General features: G+C 41.9%; 1 protein-coding gene across 5 annotated transcripts in view; it reads right to left on the bottom strand.

Annotated features, from left to right (window-relative positions):
* Window positions 1-21,015, bottom strand: part of PRC1 (protein regulator of cytokinesis 1) — a 45,915-nt gene that overhangs the window by 11,068 nt on the left and 13,832 nt on the right. For all 5 annotated transcript variants that reach the window (XM_004479630.5, XM_023584957.3, XM_004479629.5 and 2 more), the window contains exons 6-11: window positions 17,929-18,078; window positions 16,213-16,360; window positions 5,002-5,138; window positions 3,040-3,135; window positions 1,757-1,903; window positions 1,431-1,541 (exon numbers count right to left, since the gene is read on the bottom strand). In XM_004479630.5, coding sequence (XP_004479687.2) covers window positions 1,431-1,541; window positions 1,757-1,903; window positions 3,040-3,135; window positions 5,002-5,138; window positions 16,213-16,360; window positions 17,929-18,078 — 789 coding nt within the window. The remainder of the gene's footprint in view (window positions 1-1,430; window positions 1,542-1,756; window positions 1,904-3,039; window positions 3,136-5,001; window positions 5,139-16,212; window positions 16,361-17,928; window positions 18,079-21,015) is intronic.

The following is a 21,015-nucleotide window of genomic DNA, read 5'->3' as shown; positions in this document are numbered from 1 at the left end:
CAATTTATACCAAACTCCATTACCTATCATACTCTCTCCATAAAGCTAACTAAGCATCGAAGAAACTAGCTGTCCCTTAGAAGCCCTAAAACAGCAAACAAACTCTTGCTGCTATAGTATTGCAAAACCATAGTCATAAACATGCTAACAGCAGCACAGCGGAGGAGACATGCCTATTTCTCAAGAAAACTGCTGTTTCTATATAAATCACTCTGGAATAGTCCTAAACAGCATTTAAAACCTGCAAGTTGAAGTCCACCAACTTCAGGGGGAAGCAGCCTCTGAAGGCACCTGGCCTTTCTCACTCTTATGGTCTTGGACCCACTTACCACCATATTCTTTATCCTTTCAGTGGGGCCATATATCTTCAAAATGTTAACTAATTTTATTACTTCCAGAACAACACCTCCCAAAACAAGATATTAGTCACACAGGAATTTCAGCCAGTTCCAATCACAGTGTTGGACCCCTCTTCCCTCAACCTCAATAGAATAGCCAGAAAGGCTTATACCCTGTCAGGCAAGGACTACTGCCCTACCCAGCAGGAAGTAACTACAGAAGAATGATCATCGCCCCTCAGCACCCACTTAAGAACAGGGGCGTGAACTCTCTGAGGGGGGAGTTGAGGCAGGTAGAGTACAGGGAAACGAGGGATGATGAGCCACGTGGCCAACAGGCAACATGGCTGCAGGATCTCGCTGGGACCTTGAGTGAGGTCCCAGTTTCTCTTTTCAGGACCTCCCCCTGGCCCCGGATATTCCAAAAAGGCCTCACCATTGGCCCCACCATAGGTGGGGTAGCCAATAGCCACTGGGGCCCTTCCCCTTAGCATTAGCAAGGGGGAGGAATGATGCACAGTCAAAAGGTACCCACACGAGGCAGAGCCTGCTCTCTGCCTAGAGTGGTCTGCACCACATCTTGGTGTGTATTTCCGTCTGGCTTTCTCATTTCTCAACGAGCTCTGTTCTTTCCCCTATTGCCCAAGTAAATTCTTTTTACGGGTCTAACTAAAATAAATAAATAAATATTTAAAAAAAAAAAAAAAAAAAAAGGCTGGGGAAAGAGAAGGCAAATGATGTTTCACTTCATTTATCAGAAAGAAAAAAGTTATCTCCCAACCTCCTGCTCTGTAGACTAGGGAGTATTAAATTACAGGATGATGAACCTCGGAAGAGTTTATCATCACAGAATTTTGGCAATTAGTAAACTTAGTTTGATCCAAGGACTCAACAACTAGCACACATCAAACGGCTTCTCCTTGACTCTGGCTGTCAAGCCGCTACTCGGGACTAACTGCAGTGTTCATTTCACACTCTCAAATGGACTCGGAAGGCCAGGAAAATCCTTTCCCAAAACAGAAGGTTGGAGATGGCCAACCCCCAGCCCCAACACTCCTCTGTAAACAGTGGCTCACAAAGCGTCGTGTTTACCTTGCGAACTTTGCCTGGTGTGCCGGGCGTCAGTCCTCGCCGCTTGCTGGGTGTGCGGGGAGCACTACCGTAGAGCATCTCCGTCTCTGTCTGCTTCTTGTTCTTTAGTTGCTGTGTGAAGGAAGCAACAGTGAAAATCCCAGTAAGAAGGCAGCTCTGGGATGGGAGCAGGAGCAGGGCCAGAAATCTAGTGCCAAGTCCCAGTACCCAGAGCTAAAATGAGCTGCCGTGGGTCACTTCTTCTTCAACCATCCCTGGTACCAGGCAGGGACTCAGGCTGCTCAAATTATGGTCGTCCTCTCTTTCCAATTTGTATTCACACTTACTCTTTCCTGCTTGGCTCTCTCTTTCTCCAAACGATGCATCTCCCATTGTTCTGTCACATACTCCATGAATTTCTGCCCATTCACCACAAACGCCTTTGAATGCTCCTGTTCCCACATGTCAATTCGAGTCCTCAACTCTTCTTCCAGCTGAGACCAGAAACAAAGACATGTTAGTTCCTTCCACTGTGTGGTGTGCCGCCGAAATGAAATGTTTCTCCTCAAAAATGACTCCTCTCTCCCCAGAACTTCAGATACCGGGATCCAAGTGGGTACAGGGAAATCAGAGCCTAGGTGTGCTTCCTTCACAGAACACGAGGGTGGAAAAGGGTGGGAAGCCAGTTTAACCACTAAAGTTTTGGAGCCTAAAGTTGGAGTCAGCACTGGTGAAGATCACTAACATTAAAGAGGCAGTGTGTGAAGTGCATGGACTACGGAATCATACCATCAGGCTTCCAATCTACAGTCTACCGCTTTAACTGGCCCTGAAAAGCGGGCAAGTTAGTTAATATCTCAGTGCCTCAGTTTCCTCATCTATAAAAAAGAAAATAATAATGCCAACTTCATGGGGGTATTGTGAGGCTTAAATGCATTAATAAATGTAAAGCTCTCTGGAACGGTACCTGGAACTCAGCTCAATAAATGCTAACATTATTAATATTTTTTAAAGACATTTATTTTCCCCCCTTCCTCTCCTTCTGCCCTGCTGTTTTTGCTGTCTGTGTTGTCTTCTCTTCTCATCTTCTTTCCTCTAGGAATCACTGGTATTTGATCCTGGAGACCTCTGATGGGGAGACAGGTTCCCTGTCAATTGCACTACCTCAGTTCCTGGTCTCTGCTGCACTTCACCTTGACTCTCCCCGTCTCTCTTTTGATGCGTCATCATCTTGCTACATGACTCACTTGTGCAGAGCACTGGCTCACTGCGCGGGCACTCATGTGGGCACTGGCTTGCCGCGCAGGTATGCTTTCTCTTCTTCTTTTTCACCAGGAGGCCCCAGGAATCGAATCCAGGTCCTCCCATATGGTAGGCAGAAGCTCTATCACTTAAGCCACATTTGTTTCCCTAACATTATTATTAAGATATAGAAGAGTGTGAAGTTCCCAGCACTGTCCCAAAAGCTTGCCTTGATACCCAGTTGCCTATGTCAGGAAGACTAGCATAGGTACTTCCTGCCTACTTTGGAAGGGAAGACAGCCTGAGGGCAATACGATCAAAAGCAAGCGATACACAAAAGTGACATCTCTTGTGGACAAATGCCAAGAACTCTTAACAATAATACTACCTTAGGGAGTGTTTTTTGGAGCTTGGCTCGTTGCTTTTCTTCTTTTAAAAGATTTCCCCCACGATTTGTAAACCGACTTGGATCTGAAGCTTTTCTCTGCAAAAAATACATTTTAATTAGAGTAAAACCCAGGATGGTGGACAAATGATTTCCATTGAGATTCCTTGCTCTCATAATATGATACATATCATTAAGGAGAGTTTGCATTCCCTTTCACTATCAGTGATGAAAAATGATTGCATTCAAAGGCGGGGGAGTGGGATGTGGGCACTCCAGAACCACATGAGATCATCCAGGAAACTACTGCTTCCTTTTTTATCTAAAAAATAAACCAGGCTTTCCTATTGAATCACCATGTACTGCTCCTTCCTTGGTTCAGATGTCAGAAGTTACTGGGCACTTATGGGGGATGAGCAGGCAGAGGCAAGTGTGGAAGGTCTGCACTAAGAGGCCTTGGGGTGGCACCCCTCCTTGCCCACTTACTTCTGGCAAATAGAGGCACCATGTAGTCTAAGTGTGCCTATTTAAAGGATTTGCAGATATCTGATGTTCATTAAATTAATCTACAAAATGGACCAGTGGCTTTAAAAAATGTAAAATGCTAAATAAATTTCTTATTCTTTTTAGCTTTTTTATTCTATTATGCATATAACATATCAGAAAAGTAGCCCAAGTATATAATTTATAAATAAAAATAAATTAGCTGTATACACTCAAAATCAGAGATAATCAGAAAAGTTTGGAAACATTAACAATTTGTAGTTCAAACTTTTAAAAGAAATTATCTTTCCCTTCCAGACTGCTTGACTGCTGACTGCCTATAATACAATAACTAGAGGGGATGGTAATTCGTTTCTTATTTTTTCTTGAATAATGATGTCAACGAGGTTTGATTAATCAAACCTCTTCCCACATCCCCTGCTCTTCACTGATGTTTGCTACTCTTCCTACTTGCTTTCAACTGGAAATTTAGGATTGACTAAGGATTAGTTCACCTGTTTTTAAAAAGCCATAAGATCTCACTCAGTTTTCTCCACTTCCAAGTCCTATTTTTCCGCCCCTGTAAGCTTGAAGGAGTTGAACTGAAGATGGTCTAACAGTCACCTCGAGCTCTAGCAGGGCCAGCACGGACCTGAGAATGAGTCTCCTTAAACCGAGCGCGCTGGGTGACTTGCTGACCTCACCCTCGTCTCAGCCCTGAGCTCTGGGGTACCCTGTCTGCACTAAATCTATATCAGAAAAAGAAAGGAATTCAGAACATCAAAGTACACCCCAATACCCAGGAAATTTTATAAGGAAACAGCAAAATTTCGAAGGGTAGAGAATGTTAGTTGCCTGCCCCAACAATCATTCTTCTCTCCTTAGTGATAAAACACAAAATTCTCTGGTGCAGCAGTTCTATCAGATTCCCAGGCAGCTGTGGCAGGGAAGCAGAGATGCTATAAAAAGGTCCTGGGCAGAGTCCTTAAAGGGGAGGGGACAAGGCCTTCTTTTTTCTTTTCTCCATCGTGCTGCTGGAAAAGTCGCTGTTATGGCAGGCGCTGTAGCAGCCATCTTGGACGTAGGATGAGGTCCTTCCCTTAGCGGCGGCAGAGTGATGAGCCAAGAGAACCGGACCTGCTGACTGTGTGGGACTGCCACACCTGTCCCAGACTGCCTACCTCTGGACTTCATTTATACAAGAAACCACTACCTTACTTAAGCCATTAATTTTGTTTCTTTCGGTCATGTGTCCCTATATATATATATATATATTTTTTTTTTTTTTCCCCCTGTATATAACATTAACAAAAAAAAAAGACAGGTTAGCAGTAATTCAGACGGACTTAGTAATAAAGTCAGGGTTTCAAAAATATGATAAAGAGCAAAGGAAACCAGACTTGATGATTCTGCACAGATCATACTGTCTTGATACTTTATTTTACTCTAGAGGAAACGAAAAGACAAAAGCTAGAGCAGTACCTCAAAGTCCAAGAAAAGCTTCCAGCTTTCTTCCCACTTGTGAACACCTTCAAAGAGTTCTTTGTGAACTTCATAGTAGTGTTTTAACCGCACAATTTCGGCATCATGCAGCTGGAGCAGATTTTCTGTATAGTCCTCTGTGAGATACAGGCCCAGAGGTTAAAACAAATTGTTCTAGTGTTTAGTATCCCCAAATCTCCAAAACTGAAGTAAATTTTTCTTCCTAGTAATAAAAATGACACAAGTATGTATACTGTGGAAAATGAAAGTCAAACCTCTCACCATCAAAGAAGTTACAAATAAGGAAAGGAGGCTAGAATGAATTCCATAGTATCAGATTGGATTTGGAGGTATCAGTATGCACTCACAGTATAGACAAACACACACACACACAAATACAGACAAGTACAGACATGTATTTATATACATTATTATACACATGCATTTCCTAGCTCTGTCAGCCGAGGGAAGCAAACACGGCTCAACTGATAGAGCATCTGCCTACCATATGGAGAGTCCAGGGTTCAATCCCCAGGGCCTCCTGCCACGCGCAGTGCTGCTGTGCAGAAGGAGTGCTGTGACACGCAGGGGCGCCCCCACGTAGGGGTGCCCCAAGCGCAAGGAGTATGCCCCACAAGAAGAGCCGCCCCACATGAAAAAAGCACAGCCCACTCAGGAGTGGTGCCGCACACACACGGAGAGCTGATGCAGCAAAGATGATGCAACAAAAGAGATGCAGTTTTCCAGTGCCACCAGGCAATGCAAGTGGACGTAGAAGAAAACACAGGGAATGGACACAGAGAGCAGACAATAGGGGGGGAGGGGAGAGAAATAAATAAAATAAATCTAAAAAAAAAAAAAAGAAAATACAAAGTGAGCTTAGAACATCTTGTGGTTCCAGAAAGTATGGAAGTGCTCAAAATATGAGAGGGAGCAGTGTGGTTCAAGCAGCTGAGCACCTACTTCCCACATGAGAGGTCTCGGATTTGGTTTCCAGTACCTCCTAAAAACAAACAAGCAAAATAAATGAAGAAACCAACACAAGAGAGCCGACGTGGCTCAGTGGTTGAGTGCTGACTTCTCACATACAAGGTCCCAAGTTCAATACCCAGCCCATGGTACTGCAACAACAACAAAAAGATGAGAGCATGTCAGTACACAGGAGTCAACTTAAAGGCACTCTAAAAGGGGTGGGGGAATATTATGAGCAAACAACTAAATAATGATAGTAATGTCTTAGAATCTGTAGAATAAAATATTCATGGGACCATAATATATGAATAAATAAATGAGGGAAATAGAAAGTCACCATTAGACAAGCACTATAAAAGTAACTTGCAGGAAGAACCATGAAGGACTAGTGTGTAAGGATGACAAGAATGATACTTAACTGTCTCACAGTAACTTCCCACAAGATACTTATTAATTTGAAAAGGAAAAAACTGTAATTACACTGGAAGAACCTAGCAGACATCTTAATTAACCATGTGATCAAAGTTATCATCACTAGTAATAAGACACAGCAATATCATGTACCTTGATATGACCCAACCAGGAAGGGCATGACATCACTTATACGGTAATCTTATGATAATTACTTCTGTGGTAATCTTGAAAAATTGCATAAACTTAGTTTATTATGAGAAAATATCAAACAAGTCCAAATTGAGGGACATTCTATAATACAACTGTTCATAAGTGTCAATGTCAAGACAGGAAAACAAAGACTGAGAAATGGTCAAAGATTAGAGGAGATTAAGGAAACCTGACAACTAAATGCAGTGTGGAATCCTGGAGAGCAGTAAGCAAACAGGAACAATTTGAATAACATCTGCATATTAGTTAATAATATTTTAATAAAAATTAATTTTCTAGTTTTACTACTTATACTATGGCTATCAGGGAAAGCTAAGTGAAGAGTATATAGGAACTATTATTTTGCAACTTTTTTTAAGTGGTTCTTTTAGCAGCACTTTCCTGCTCCATGATGCCTGAGAACTCACTGAAAGCTAAGACTCTGGTACCACAGAAAAACACACCTGAATGCACTTGTACACATGTACAATTTTTCAAGACTGTAGGAGGTCCACAGACCCCAAAGCCTAAATGTGGGCTTCCAGAACATGTGCCCTATAGGGTAAAAATTCAAGTCTCCCCTGCCCCCTTTTTCCCTTTCTTAGAGAAAGTATGGGCTTATAGAACAAGCATGCATAAAATACAGGATTCCCATGTACCACCCTACTACCAACACCATACATTGAAGTGGACATTTGTTACAACTGAAGATAGCACATTTTTATACTTGTACTATTAATTAAAGTCCATGGTTTAGTTTACGGTTCACTGTTTGTGTAGTGTAGTTCCAAGAATATTTTTAAAAATTCTATTACCATATAAACAATCTAACATTACCCCTTCCAGTCATATTCAGATACATACTTCAGTGCTGTTGATTGCATTCCCGGTTCTGACTCTATGAATTTGCTTATTGATTGCTTCAAATCAGTGAGATCACACACTGTCCTTTTGCGTCTGGCTTATTTCACTCAACATGAGGTCTAACATACGAGACCTCACCTCATCCTACCACCACCAAATCTGGGGATAATAATATCCAATGTTAGTACACATCTTATAGGACTGTTGTGTAGATTAAATGATTAACATATATAACATATAGAAACACACATGGTACATAGCAAGCGCTCAATAAATGTTAGCTATGAGTCTTATTATCTAAAGCACAACTTTTTAAAAAGATTTATTATTTCTCTTCCCTCTCGTTGTTTGTGCTTGCTGTCTGCTCTCTGTATCTGTTCATTGTGTGTTCATCCTCTTTGTAGGAGGCACCAGGAACTGAACTTGGGACCTCCCATGTGGGAGGGAGGCACCCAATCACTTGAACCACCTCCACTCCCTGCTTCTTGCATCTCTCATTGTGCCTTTTCGCTGTATCATCTTGCTGCATCATCTTGCCACACCACCCCATTATCTTGCTCATCTTCTTTAGGAGACACCAGGAACTGAATGCGGGACTGTCCATGTGGTAGGCGGGCGTCCAACTGTCGAGCCACATCCAGTTCCCTAAAGCACAAATCTTAACAGTCATCCTTCTTTCAGGCTTTTTGTTCTCTCCCTTCTCTACACAAATAATATACCCTAGACTTTTTCTTTTTTAAGATTTTATTTATTTCTCCCCACCCCCTCGTTGTTTGCATTTACTGTTTGTTCACCTTCCTCGTTTTTTTCTAGGCGGTATCAGGGACCAAACCTGGGATGTCTGATGTGGGAGGGAGGTATCTAATCGCTTGAGCCACCTCTGCTCCCAGGTTTGTGGTGTCTTTCATTATGTTTTCCTCCTTATGTCTCGTTTCATCAGCTTGTTGCATCAGCTTGCCACGCCTGTCCATCGCATCAGCTCACTGTCTTGCTTGTCTTCTTTAGGAGGCACCGGGAACCGAACCTTGGACCTCCCATGTGGTAGGTAGGAACTCAATCACTTTAGCCACATCTGCTTCCCTACCCTAGACTCTTGATACTTAATATCATAAAATTCCTCTATTAAATGCATATGCAGGGTGATGCCATCAACATGGTGACATAAGACATTCCCTGGAAAAGTCCACCCCCAGCACCAACTAGTAATAAGACAAATCCCACTTGCTTGGAACTCTGGAGGACAACAGAGACTGAAGAAGAACTCCACAAATGCTGAATCAAAGAAAGAGAAAAATAATCTCCAAAATCAGTGGAGATTTTAGTCCTAGACCCCAACTCCATCAGGAGACACACAGAGGCAGCACGGCCTGCGGTTCTCTTGCCACAGGTGGAGACCACAGAGCCACTCCCAGCAGCAGGTTAGAACCCAGGTAGATTCAGGCACAGGGACCCAAGTCCATAGAGGGCACAACAAAAGGAACTGAGGAATGCTGATACAGAAGTGCTCTGGTGTGTAGGGGGGCCGTATAAGAGACGCTGCAGAACTGCTGGCAACAGATGCGCACCTGAATCCAGTCTTTGTTGGCTGGTCCACCTAAATGGAATGTGGACCTCCTTGGATTGACCCCTGCTGGCTCCCTGGGGCAGGACATGCTAACAGAGAAGAAACCAGAGGCAGGAAAATCTTATGGGGTGGGAGAGAGGGAATGGGGTAGGGGTGGGGGCTGAACTTGTATAAGACAGGATGGATTCCAGAACTAAAAAGTATAAGGAAAAAGGGACACTGAGTGAGGGAGAGAATTTAAATGCATCATAGGAACTGGGGAGAAAATTCTTCACAGAAACAAAGAGAACAGATCAAGATTCCCAGAGAAGGAGGAGGGAAAGGAAGCCTTCCCCTAGAGGTTAGATAAGTCCACAAAAATTGCAGTCTTAAAAAATTGTACCAGGGGAAGCAGACTTGGCCCAATGGATAGGGCATCCGTCTACCACATGGGAGGTCCGCGGTTCAAACCCGGGCCTCCTTGACCCATGTGGACCTGGCCCACGCACAGTGCTGATGCGGGCAAGGAGTGCCGTGCCACGCAGGGGTGTCCCCCGTGTAGGGGAGCCCCACAGACAAGGAGTGCACCCTGTAAGGAGAGCCACCCAGCGTGAAAGAAAGCGCAGCCTGTCCAAGAATGGCACCACACACACAGAGAGCTGACACAACAAGATGACGCAACAGAAAGAAACACAGATTCCCAGTACTGCTGATAAGGATAGAAGCGGTCACAGAAGAACACACAGCAAATGGACACAAGAGAGCAGATAACTGGGGGAGGTGGGGAGGGGGGAAAAAGAGAAAAAAATTGTACCACATACCCAGGGCAAGAATCAGATGAAAAAGAGCCGAGAAAATCTAAAGAGAGAAATACAGGCTACTCTAAAAGTCCAGGATAAGTTAGACTCAAAGAAGAGCCTTAACACAGAGCCAATCAACAATAAAACCCTAGGGAAGTGGATATGGCTCAATTGATAGAGCATCCACGTACCATATGGAGGGTCCAGGGTTTGATACCCACGGCTTCCTGACCCGTGTGGTAAGCTGGCCCATGCACAGTGCTGCCACACGCAAGAAGTGCCATGTTATGCAGCGGCGCCCCCGCATAGGGAAGTCCCATATGCAAGGAGTGCACCCCCTGCAAGGAGAGCCACCCTGTATGAAAAAAGCACAGCCCACCTAGGAGTGGCGCCGCACAAATGGAGCGCTGACTCAGGAAGATGATGCAAAAATAAAAATAAAAAGAAACGCAGTTCCTGGTGCTGCCTGATAATACAAGTGGATGCAGAAGAACATGCAGCGACTGGACACAGAGAGTAGACAGCGGTGGGGAAGGGAAACAAAGTAAATAAATCTTTAAAAAATAAAACAACAATAAACCCTAGACAAGAGGGAGAAACTGACCTTTGGAGTTAACACATCAAAATAATCAGATGCTTAGGTATTAGCAAAACATTACAAACCAACTAATAAGAAACAGGAAGATATAGCTCAGTCAAGTAAACAAATTAAAACTTCAGAAGAGACACGGAGTTTGGAACAACTAATCAAAGAAGTTCAAACAAATCTCCGAAATCAATTTAAGAAGATGAAGGGGGTAAGTGGATGTGGCTCAAGCGATTAAACTCCCATCTACCATATGGGAGGTCCAGGGCTTGATTCCCAGGGCCTCTTGATGAAAGGAAGCTAACCTGCACAGGAGAGCTGGCACAGCAAGATGATGCAACAAACAGAGACACAGAGATAAAAAGAGATTTATCAGAACAGGGAGCTGAAGTGGCGCAAGAGATTGCTCTCTCCCACTCTAAAAGGTCCCAGGATCAGTTCCTGGTGTCACCTAAAGAGAAGACAAGCAGAAACAGAAGAACATACAGTGAATGTACACAGAAAGCAGACAGTGAGCACAAAACAGCAGGGGAAGGATGTGTGTGAGAATAAATAAATCTTTTTAAAAATTATAGTTAAAAAAAAAAGATGAAGGGAAATATAGAGCTAAAGGATATTAAGAAGACAACTATGAGCATAAAGAGAAATTGGAAAGTTCAAAAAGAAACTTAAGGGAAGAGGATGTGGCTCAAACAATAAGGCTTCCACCTACCATATGGAAGGACCCAGGTTTGATCCCTGGGGCCTCCCGGTAAAAAAGAAAAAGGGGAAGTGTGCCTGCACAGTGAGCCGAGTGCCTACGTGGCTGCCCACGTGGCAAGCTGAGTGCCCACACAAGTGCCCATGCAGTGAGCCAGTGCCTGCGCAAGTGAGTCACACAGCAAGATGATAATGAAACAAAAGAGAGACAAAGGGGAGAGTCAAGGTGAAGTGCAACAGAGACCAGGAAATGAGTTGGTACAAGTAACAGGGAACCTCTCTCCACATCAGAGGTCCCTCCCCAGGATCGAATCCCAGTGAATCCTAGAGGAGAAAAACAAGAAGAGAAGACAAAACGAGAAAAAGATACCGAAGAACGCATGGCAAATAGACACAGACAGCAAAAACAGCAAGGGTGGGAGAGAGGGAAGGGAAAAAATAGAGACTTAACAGAATAAACCCTAATAGACCTACTGGAAGACACATACTAATCGGAATGTCAAATGCCAAAGATAAAGAGAACATTCTGAAAGCAGCAAGAGAAAATCAATTCGTCACATACAAGGGATCCTCCATGAGACTAAGGGCCAATTTCTTACCAGAAACCATAAAGAAAAGAAGGCAACGGTATATTGATATCTTTAAGATACCAAAAGAGAAAAATTGCCAACCCAAAGTTCTTTGTTCGGCAAAATTGTCCTTCAAAAATGAGGGCTATTTTAAAATATTCACGGATAAATGGAAACTGAGAGGGTTTGGCAACGAAAGACCTGCCCTACAAGAATTACTATAGGGAGTTCTGTAGGTTGAAAGGAAAAGACAGGAGAGAGTGGCTTGGAGTAGTGTGAAGAAATGAAGAGCTTCAGTAGAGGTAACTAAAAAAGTAAATGCAAAAACCATTTGCACTCTAGCCTCCATATACAACTCTACTGCCTAATTCCTGTAAGAGGCAGAATAAAACTCAACGAGAAAAAGGACTATTTCCTATTAATGGACATTCAAAATATAAAAAGGTAATGTGGGCCAAAAACAACATAAAGAAGGGAAACAGACGGATATGAATGGGAGCAGAGAACATGTATGTAGCCCAGTTGCTATCTTTTCATATTAGTAACCTAAAGATGCTGGTTGTGTAATACAAACCCCAAACCATGAAGAAAATATATAAAATATATACAGAGCCAGAAATGAGAAAGGGGTCACTCAGAAATATCACAACAGATCAACTATACAGAAAAAGAAGGTGCAATTAAGGAAAAGAAACGCGGAAAAAAAAAAAAAGTGATATAAAAACTAAAGGATAAAATGGCTGAAGTAAATACTCCCTTTACAGTAATGACACTGAATGTTCATGGATTACCTTCTGTTATCCAAAGACACAGACTGGCAGAATGGATATAAAAGTATTATTCAACTATGTTGTTTACAAGAGACTCGTCTTAAATTCAAGGACACAAAAAGATTGAAAGTGAAATGATGGAAAAGGTATTACATGGAAATAGTAACCAAAAAAAGGGCTGGGGTAGCTATACTATTGTAGCAATTTGATATGGTTCATGAATTCCAAAAATAGATATTGGATTATGTTTGTAAATTAGTCTGGTACCTGGACATAAATGAATTGTGATTAGGGCTTTGATTGGGCCATGTCAGTAAGGTATTGAGTCCCTGCTCCTTAGTGGGTGGGACTCACTGATAAAAGACATGGCAAAGGACAGAGTTGGAGTTTTGATGCTGGAGTCTTGAGCTAGAGTCCGAGAAAGAGAGGAACCCTGAGCCTGGAAAGAAGCAAGCGCCGGAAAGAGAGGAACCCAGGAAGCCAGAACCCTGGCAGATGTTGGAAGTCATCTTGCTCCAATAAGTGGCAATAGACTTTGGTGAGGGAAGTGACTTATGCTTTATGGCATGATAACTTTAAGCATCTACCCCAAATAAATACCCTTTATAAAAACCAACCGATTTCTGGTATCTTACATCAGCACCACTGTGGCTGACTAATACAACTATTATCAGACAAAACAGACTTTAAGTCAAAAGCTGTTACAAGAGACAAAGATGGGCACTATATATTGATAAAAGGGCCAATCAACCAAGAGGAAATAACAACCAGAAATGTTTATGCACCTAACCAGAGTGCCCCAAAATACATGAGGCAAACACAGGCAAAAATGAAGGGAGAAATAGATATCTCTACAATAATAGTTCGAGATTTCAATATACTACTCTCATCAATAGACTATCTAGACAGAATATCAATAAGGAAACAGAGAACTTGAATAATATGATAAACTACACTTAACAGACACATAGGAAAGTGGACTTGGTCCAATGGATAGGGCCTACCACGTGGGAGGTCCGCAGTTCAAACCCGGGGCCTCCTAGACCTGTGTGGAGCTGGCCCATGCACAGTGCTGATGCGTGCAGGAGTGCCATGCCACTCAGGGGTGTCCCCCGCGTAGGAGAGCCCCATGCACAAGGAGTGCGCCCTGTAAGGAGAGCAGCCCAGCGTGAAAGAATGCGCAGCCTGCCCAAGAATGGCGCCGCACACATGGGGAGCTGACACAACAGGATGACACAACAAAAAGAAACACAGATTCCTGGTGCTGCTGCTAAGGATAGAAGCGGTCACAGAAGAACACACAGCGAATAGACACAGAGAGCAGACAACTGAGGGGTGGGGAAGGGGGAGGAGAGAAATAAATAAAATCTTAAAAAAAAAAAAAGACAATTTAAAAATGGGCAAAACACTTGAACAGATATTTCTCCAAAGAGGATATACAAATGGTGAAAAATCACATAAAAAGATGCCCAACATCATTAGCTATTAGGGAATGCAAGTGAGAACCCCAATAAGGTATCATTTCATATCCACAAGAATGGCTACTATAAAAAAAAATTACAAGTATTGGAAAGGATGTGGAGAAATAGGAACACTCATTCATTGCTGGTGGGAATATAAAATGGCGTAGCCACTGTGGAAGACTCTTTAGCAGTTCCTCAGAAAACTAAGTATAGAACTACCTTAGATCTGCCAATCCTGCTACTAAGTATATGCCCAAAAGAACTGGAAGTAGGAACGTGAACAGATATTTGCACACCAATTCACAATTGCCAGAAGATGGAAGCAACCTAAATGTCCATCAACAGATGAAGGGATAATGAAATATGGTACATATATACTATGGAACACTATTCAGCATTAACAAGAAATGAAGTTCTGATTCATCCGATAACATGGATGAACCCTGAAGACATATGTTGAGTGAAATAAGCTAGACACAAAAGGACAAATATTTTATGATCTCACTGATATGAAATAGTTAGAATAGGGAAGCGGATTTGGCTCAACTGATAAAGCATCCACCTACCATATGGGAGGCCCAGGGTTCAAATCCAAGGCCTCCTGACCCGTGTGGTGAGCTCGCCCATGTGCTGTACTGATGCGCACAGGGAGTGCTATGCGGGGGTGTCCCCCACATAGGGGAGCCCCACGCTCAAAGAGTGCACCCCTGAAAGAAGAGCCACCCTGTGTGAAGAAAGTGCAGCCTGCCCAGGAGTGGCGCCGCACACATGGAGAGCTGACTCAGCAAGATGACGCAACAACAAAAAAGACACAGATTCCCAGTGCCGTTGACAAGAATACAAGTGGACACAGAAGAAACACACAGCAAATGGACACAGAGAGAAGACAGTGGGGGGAGGGGAGGGGTGGAAGGAAGGGGAGAGAAATAAATAAAAAATAAACCTTAAAAAAAAAAAAGAAGAAATAGTTAGAATAAGCAAACTCAGACTCCAAAATGTAGGTTACCAGGGGCTCGGCTAGGGGATAAGGAATAGGGAGTTAATACTTAAATTGTACAAACTTTTTATTTGGGTTGACTGTAAAGTTTTGGAAATGGATGGTGGTGATGAAAGCACAACATTGTGAGTATAATTAACAGTAGTGAGTTATTTATGTGAATGTGGTAAAGGGAAATTTTAGGTCATATATATATATTACTAGAATAAAAATTAAAAAGTAAAACATAGGACTGTACAGTGCAGTGAATCCTATTGTAAACAAAATACTATAGTTAATATTACAATCATAAAAATGTTTTTTCATAAATTTTAACAAATGTACCACAATAATGCAAGGTGTTAATAATAGGGTAGTACATTGAGGGAAAAAAATACACCCTAATGCCAACTCTGGTTCATAGTTAATAGTATAATTGTAATATTCTTTTATCATTTGTAATAAAGGTACCATGTTAATGCAAAATTGTTAATAATGGGGGATGGGTGGGTATATTGGAATATTCTATTTTCTACATTTTTCTATAAACTTACAACTTTTCTAATTAAAAATAAACAAAATACTGCACACGCTGCAACAGGGGAGAACAATGAACAAAACCTGTGGAGATGCTAGTGCCGGGTCAGAATGACTAAGGGGGCGCTATATTCCTCAGTCTTCTATTAAACGTGGAGCAAAATGACATTACTCTATGTATTTGATTACTGAAGACACTACCAAAAAAAAAAAAACCAAACTCAAGCTTGGGGGGCCTGGGGACTAGTAGTAGACTAGGGTGCAGATGAAAAATAATAACATTCTCATAAGTTTGTGTCATGTCTTATCTTGTCTTAGGGTTCTTTCTTAGTCTTCCTTTCCAACCTGCCCAGCCAACAGAGGGGGGTGGGACACAGAAAATGTCCCCAAAAATTGTTGAATTTAGTTAAAATAGACTTGTTTTATATTCAGTTCAAGTCAGACTAGAATTCTGGTGAGCTGAAGGGGATCAGACACCCTTGGCTCAAACTTGGGCTGTGCCATTTACCTGCTGTGTGCCTCTGGGTTAAGTTGCTCAACAGTTAGTGTCCTAATCTCATGACACGAGTGATTGCACCTGGTGTAGAGTAGGCACCTGATAAACTTGACCTTCACAGCTACAGGCTATAGTGACATACTGCTTGAGAAAGCAAGATACCCCATATTTCCCAAAAGCATTTGTATAAGCTTATTTCTTCAGGGGTGGCAATTTATCCTGAAGGACTTGAAAAGATGGCTATATCTGTTCAGAAGAGGAAATTCTCCTGATGATTGGGCTTGTAAAAGACACATGAGCAGGCCACCTGAAGACCACCACTTCTGTACTAACCAGCATAGTAAGGGGTAAAAGCTTGTCTCTGCTCCTGGCTGTAAAAACACTGGTCCCAGTACTGAGCCAGCTCCACTCGAATTGCCTCAATCACTTTCTTCATATTTTGCATCTTCAGTTCTTCCAACCGATGGACTTCCAGTTGAAGCTGAAAAGAAGAGACCTGTTAAAAGTACTTGCTGGGGGAAGCGGACATGGCTCAACTGATAGAGCGTCTGTCTACCATATGGAGGGTCCAGGGTTTGATCCCCAGGGCCTCCTGACCTGTGTGGTGAGTTGGCCCACGCACAGTGCTTCCGCATGCAACGAGTACTGTGCCATGTAGGGGCACGCACAAGGAGTGCACCCTGCAAGGAGAGCTGCCCAGCGTGAAAAAACCACAGCCTACCCAGGAGTGGTGTCACACACACAGAGAGCTGACGTAAGATGAAGCAACAACAACAAAAAAGACACAGTTTCCCAGTGCTGCCAGACAATGCAAGGAGATGCAGAAGAACACACAGTGAATGGACAGAGAGCAGACAACTGTGTGGGGGGGTGGGGGCAGAGAAATCAATCAATCAGTCTTTAAAAAGAAAAAGTCCTTGTAGGGGAGCAGATGTGGCTCAAGCAGATGAGTGCCTGACTCACATGGGAGAGGTCCTGGATTCGGTTCCCATGCCTCATTTAAAAAAAACATTTTGTGTGATCTATGTATCTTGAAAAAATAAAAAAGACAATAAAAAAAATAAGAAAAAACTACAACAAAAACAAACAATAAACAACAACCAAACAAACAATAAAAGCAACTCAGGGGAGCAGATATGGCTCAGTAGTTGAGTGCCTTCTTCCCATGTATAAGGTCCCAGGTTAGATAACTGGGACCTTCTAAAAACAAAACAAACAAAAAAACCACCTTGGGGAAGCCAGTGTAGCTCAATCGTTAAGCACCAGCTTCCCACATATGTGGTGAGGGGGTCAATCCCTGGTCCCAGAAAAAAAAGTACTTGTATTCTTTTACATTCACCTTAGCTCTGCAAAAGTTTTCTCACTTTTAATAAAATTACAAAACAAAGGCACAGAGGTTAATCAATACTCTCTAGGATAATATTATAGGAGTCAGAAATCTAGGGAGCAAATACAAACGATAAAAGATGAATGCACAGGCTACAGCCACCCTTTTCTGATGCTTATCTTAAAAATAGATTGCCACCCAAAAAAAATAAATAATAGAAGAAAAATAGACCTGCCCAAGACAAAAACTGGTAAAAACATCACACTTCATACAAAGATGCTCTTAGAAGACTAATGAGGGAGTGGAGTGGCTCAGGCAGTTGGGCTCCCATGTCCCACATGGGAGGTCCCAGGTTCAGTTCCTGGTGCCTCCTAAAGAAGACAAGCATAAAATGAACAGGCAATGAGAAAAAAAAAACAATGAGCAGACAACAAGGAAAAAACCAACAAGCAGATAATAAGGGGCAAAAAAAACCCCAAATAGCAGAGAGTGAGCAAAAACAAAAACAAGCAGGCAGTGGATGTTGCTCAAACACTTAGGTGCCTGCCTCCCACTCCTGGATTTAGTTCCCGGTGCCTCCGGAAGAAGAAATGAGAAAAAAAACAGAACAAAACAAAACAATGAGCAAACAGACAAGGGAGCCATCTCCCAGTGGGGGTGATGGTGGTGGAGGAGTTAAAAAAAAGAGAATAACAACGAGCTGATGACTACTGGTTTCTTACCGCTTGCTTGACCTTTGCCTTTGACCCAGTCATAATTGTGGCCACTGCTTCTCTCTCTTCAGCAGGTATTTGCAATCTATCCCAGAGCTCACAGATCTGAGCACGCAACCCCTCACACACAGCTTCATTTTGTGACTTTTGTGTTTCCAGCTGCAGGAGAGAAAGCTAGTGGTTACTCACGGCAAGGACAGCAGCAGAGAGAAGGCTTTCTGGCCCCCCACAAAGAAATGTCTGGACCCACACAGAGAGAAAGCACTTTCACAAGAGAGAGAAGAGGTGTGTTTTCATAATTCCCAAATACCAAATGTATGGCTGTCATTATGTTAGGGTCTCAGACCCTAAAGAGCTGGGATTCAAATGTTAAATTCAAAATTTTTTTTTTCCAATTAAACACTAGGCTAATGTAAACCAATAATATTATTTCATTCAAAATTTCAATTTCATAATCTCAGAACTACATTTAAATTTTCTCTTTAAAAAAACAAAACAAAACAAAAAAACTTCTGGCAAGATGGTGGATTAGAGACCTGAGCCAGAAAAATAGCTAGAGGACAGGTAGAAAGGGCCTGAAAAAAAAATGTCCTAGGGTTTAGGACACCACCCTGAAGAGAGAGGGGCACAGGAAAAGACTCTCAACAGAAACACTGTGAGTAGAAGCTGCAGCGGCAGCTGCAGTGCCCTGCCCTGCCCACCTCCGCCAACAGACAACTTTGAATTCCCCAGCTTCTGGGAAGTGGTTACAGAGGGGGCCACAGGGATCCACCTCTCAAGGAAACAGGAGAGCGATGCTGCGTAAGGGTGATTCAGCTTTTTGCAAACAAATTTGGTCTGCTGAGCCCCATGATCCCTTCCAGGCCAGTGGAGCTGTACCGCTGTTTGTTTTAGAAGCTGGCACAGGACCAAAGAGATCCGACCCTCTCAATCCCCCTCCCTACTCATCAAGACTGGTTGTTGAGGACACAGAGGAGAGTGGAATGTCCTACCCAAGAAATGGGAGGGGGCCTCTGGGAAAGATGGGAGAACTTATAGGATACAGTGAAGCCAGTCCTGAGAGGAAAATGTACAGCCCTAAATATATTTAAAAAGAAAGGGGGAGGGAATGGGGCATATGGGAATTCTTTCCAATTTTTTAATCTTTTTTTTTTTTTAAAGATACATAGATCCACAAAATGTTACATTAAAAATATAAGAGGTTCCCATGTACCCGACCCCTCACCCCCTCCACTCCTCCCACATCAATAACTTCTTTCATCAGTGTGGCACATTCATCACATTTGGTGAATACATTTTGGAGCACCGCTACACAGCATGGATTATAGTTTACATTGTAGTTTACACTTTCTCCTGGTTCATTCAGTGGGTAATGGCAGGATATATAATGCCCTGCATCTGTCCCTGCAATATCATTCAGGAAAACTCCAAGTTCCACTCTCATCACACATCTTCTTCCCTCTCCCTGCCCTCAGCAACTCCTGTGACCACTGTCTCTACATCAGTGAAACACTTTCTTCCATTTTTAATGTAACATTTATGTAATCTAAAGCTTCTTTAAAAATTAAAAAATTTTTTAAAAAGAAAAGAAAGAGCTAAAATCAAAGATCTACCTTAAGAGCTGGAGAAACTAGAAAAAGAACAGCAAACCATTCTCAAAGCAAGCAGAAGAAAGAAAGGTTACAGCAGAAATAGGTGAAATTGTAAACAAAAAAAGAGAAAAGACAGAAATAATATAAAATAAAAAAATAATAGAGAAAATCAACAAAATCAAAGGCTGGTAGTTCTTTGAGAAGATCAATAAAAATGTCAAACCCCTAGCTAAACTAATAAAGAAAAAGAGAAGATGCAAATAAATAAGTTCAGAAATGAAAGTGGCAAAGTTACAACTGATCCCACAGAAAAGGATAAAAGGATATGAGAAACTGTATGCCCACAAACTAGACAACCTAGACAGATTCCTAGAAACACACAAACAACCTACACTGACGTTGCAAGAAATATAAGAACATAACAAACTAATCACATTTAAAGAAATTGAATCTGTCATCAAAAATCTCCCAATAAAGAAAAGTCCAGGACCAGACGGCTTACAGTTGAATTCTACAAAGCATTTCAAAAAGAATTTACACCAATCCTGTTTAAACTCTCCCAAAAAACTGAAGAGGGAAAATTACCTAACACATTTTATGGAGCCACCAACACCCTAATACCAAAGCCAGATAAAGATATTACAAGAAAAGAAAATTATAGACCAATCTCTCTAATGAACATAAAAGCATAAATTCTCAACAAAATACTTCCAAATCTCCAAAAGCATTATTAAATGACTTATACATCATGACCAAGTGTGATTTCTTCCTGGTATGCAAGGCAGGATCATCATACGAAAATCAATCAACATAATATACCACATTAACAAACTGAAGGGAAAAAAAACACATGATCAACTCGATCAATGCAGAAAAGGCATTTGACAAAATCCAGCATCCTTTTTTGGATAAAAACACCTCAAAAGATAAGAATAGGAGAAAAATTCCTCAATATGATAAAAGGCATATATGAAAAACCCACAGCTAACATCGTACTCAATGGGGAAAGGTTGAAAGCTTTCCCTCAAAGATCATGATCAAAACAAGGATGCCCACTGTCTCCATTGTTATTCAACATTGTACTAGAAGTTCTAGCTAGAGCAATTAAGACAAGGGAAAAAAAATTAAGGCATCCAAATAGGAAGAGGAAGTAAAACTCTCACTTTTCACAGATGACAGGATCCTATATTAAAAAAATTCTGAAATATCTACTAGGGCTAATAAACGAGTTCAGCCAAGTGGCAGGATATAAGATCAACATACAAAAATCAGTAGTGTTTCTATACACCAGTAATGAACAATCTGAGGAGGAAATCAGGGGGAAAAATTCCATTCACAATAGTAATAAGAAGACTCAAATACCTAGGAATCAATTTAATCAGAGAAGTATAGGATGTATATGCAGAAACCTACAAAACAACAGTAAAAGAAATTTAAAAGACCTAAACAAATGAAGACATTCTGTGTTCATAGATTACAAGACTAAATATCGTGAAGATGTCAG

This window comes from Dasypus novemcinctus, chromosome 3 (genome assembly GCF_030445035.2).
Source record: "Dasypus novemcinctus isolate mDasNov1 chromosome 3, mDasNov1.1.hap2, whole genome shotgun sequence".
In the NCBI taxonomy this organism is placed as follows: Eukaryota; Metazoa; Chordata; class Mammalia; order Cingulata; family Dasypodidae; genus Dasypus; species Dasypus novemcinctus.
The sequence above is the reverse complement of the archived record's forward strand: the minus strand, read 5'-3'. Positions and strand labels throughout refer to the sequence as shown.